Below are 2,320 nucleotides of genomic sequence, written 5' to 3' on the forward strand. Positions count from 1 at the left end.
AACCCTTTTTCTGTTCAGTCATGTGAAATAATCTGCATGAAAGTAATGTTTGGTGCCAGAATTATAATTAGTTTGAGTAATGAATTGTCTCCCTAGTAATGAAAGGAATAAAAGTAAAACAGTGCAGTAAGCTGGCATCTGATCATTGTAGGCTATTTGCAAAATTCTTGGACCAAGAAAAACTGTGTTAAAATAATTCCCCACCAAAAAGCAGGTCTAAAAATCTCCCCTTCCACAATTTCAAAATCTTTCTTAACATATTTTATGCAAATATCACAAAAGTATATTATAATCAAAACAAGTGACATGTTAAAATTAAAAGCTAACATGATGGGGGGAGGTGTTGCATATTATATGATTTCTGATGATACGAACTCAATTGAAAGACAAAGGGACCAGGTGAACCATTAACAAAATTAGAGGCAATGATAGGAAAATGCAGTAAAAGACAGCATAATTAAGAGGATGAACATGACACACACTCAAACTTCCAAGTACTTACAGCCCAAGCACATAAAAAAGAAAAAGCACTCTCCAAAGCCCAGAGAGCCATTAAAATTTTCTTTTGCTTTGCAACCACAATGCTATGAGATCGCTCCTCCTTTTATTTTCTTAAATATGATCCAAGATTTCAATTTTTTAAAAAAGTCACTCTGCATAAGTTTTCAAAAAATCAACTTCAGCTCCTGGGGGACTCATTTCCATAAATATTTAATGTCTGCGTATTTAATATTTGGGCATACAAAATCTCCTGTAGGTATCTTAAATTATCTCAGAGCTGAAAGGTTTCGGAAGCCACCTACCCCGACCCTTCATTTTACAGATGGAGAAATTAAGGCCCAGAAATAGGAAGTAATCTGAGCAAGGTCACAGGGCCAGTAAGAGGCAAAGCTGGGACTAACATCCAAGAGTCCCTACTCTCAATCCATTGCTCTTTTACTTTTCACAACTGCCTCTTAATATGAACCTCTGTGATATTTACAGAACGTCAGAATGAGGAATTATCAAGACATCCAAAGGATAATGGTATTCATTCATATACGGATTAGATAGGAAGAATGGATGAATGAATGTATGGGTACGTGGATATTCTATAATATTATTCACAAAACATATCACGTTTCTGTTTTGAAGAAAGCCTAGGTCTTGTCACTTTTCACAGCAGTCACTGTGTTCCACTACACACCAATCTTAGCAGTAAAGAATCCTCTGGTACATCCTGCAGTTTAAAGACTATTTACTTGCCAGCAAACACAGAAAGAAGTAGACTCACCTTTACTCCTATCCCTCTGGCTCTCAAACCTCTAACTTCCCCGTCCTATATATACTCTTTACCTGATGTCAGTGCATCACATTTGCATTCTCCTCACTCCCTTTGCACCTACCACCCTCGGTTTCTCCATTTAGACGAGGTGTCCTTTTCTAACTGTATGCCTCAGTCGGCCCTCCCCCACTCCACAGGCCCCTCGATCACCTTCTCATTCCTCTGTCGACAAATCTCAGCGTTTTCAAACCCTATGGCCCCCTCTTGCTTACACAGTGATGTGGCCGGCTCCCCGCACCAATACAGGATCGGGGGAATATCTCCGCAGATGCTCCTCACTCACTACCCGAGGTGGGGGCGGCGTCTCCTCCTCTTCCTCCTCCTCTTCTTCCTCCTCCTCCTCTTCTTCCTCCCCCTCCTCATCTTCCTCGTCGTCGTCAGGCCCCGATACCGACGACGACGACGACGGCGACGACGACGACGTTGCCGCTTCTTCTTCCTCCTCCTCTAGTTCCGAGATGGTGTCGAACTCCGCCATGTTGGGCAGCAGGATGCTCATCACGTGACCTCTCGATCGCCGCCACCCTCCCGGAGAAGAGTTTGAACCTACCGAGGTGCTGGAAGAGGAGGGGGAACGAAATGAAGAGAAAGCGGACGGGGGAAGGGACAGGATTTGAAGAGATGCGCCTGCGTGTTGAGGCAGACGATGAGGGCTGGAGGCGGGGGCATGAGGGGGAAAGGAACAAAATCTGTGTACGCTTGCGCGGCTCCAAAGGAAGGGGGGCGTTAGAGGTGAACTCCAGGGAATTGTTGAGGCCCGGTTTGCGGGTGCAGTGGTTAATACTGCACTTTGGGCTTCTGTTGCTTGTGCCCTGGGACGTATTTTCTGGTTTTATTTCCCATTAATTAGTAGTAGCTATCATTTCCCTCCCCACACCCCGTACAGGGAATGCATATTCCATAACGTGAGGTTAGAACTTTGCCTCAAATATCGCAAGGTATATACCAATCCCTTAACGTTTGTTCAGCATTAGAGTTTAAAAGACTTTTGCATCA

The 2,320-nt window shown here is 43.8% G+C and overlaps 1 protein-coding gene across 1 annotated transcript; it reads right to left on the reverse strand.

The window, feature by feature from the left end:
- Window positions 1–988: 988 nt before the first annotated feature.
- LOC121024747 (cysteine-rich hydrophobic domain-containing protein 1-like) lies at window positions 989–1,983 on the reverse strand. The gene has a single exon (XM_040466965.1). The coding sequence runs from the start codon at window positions 1,821–1,823 to the stop codon at window positions 1,533–1,535; it is 291 nt and encodes a 96-aa protein (XP_040322899.1). The 5' UTR covers window positions 1,824–1,983; the 3' UTR covers window positions 989–1,532.
- Between the last annotated feature and the right edge of the window lie 337 nt (window positions 1,984–2,320).

This window comes from Herpailurus yagouaroundi, unplaced genomic scaffold, assembly GCF_014898765.1.
Source record: "Herpailurus yagouaroundi ecotype Mexico unplaced genomic scaffold, PumYag 67076, whole genome shotgun sequence".
NCBI lineage: Eukaryota > Metazoa > Chordata > Mammalia > Carnivora > Felidae > Herpailurus > Herpailurus yagouaroundi.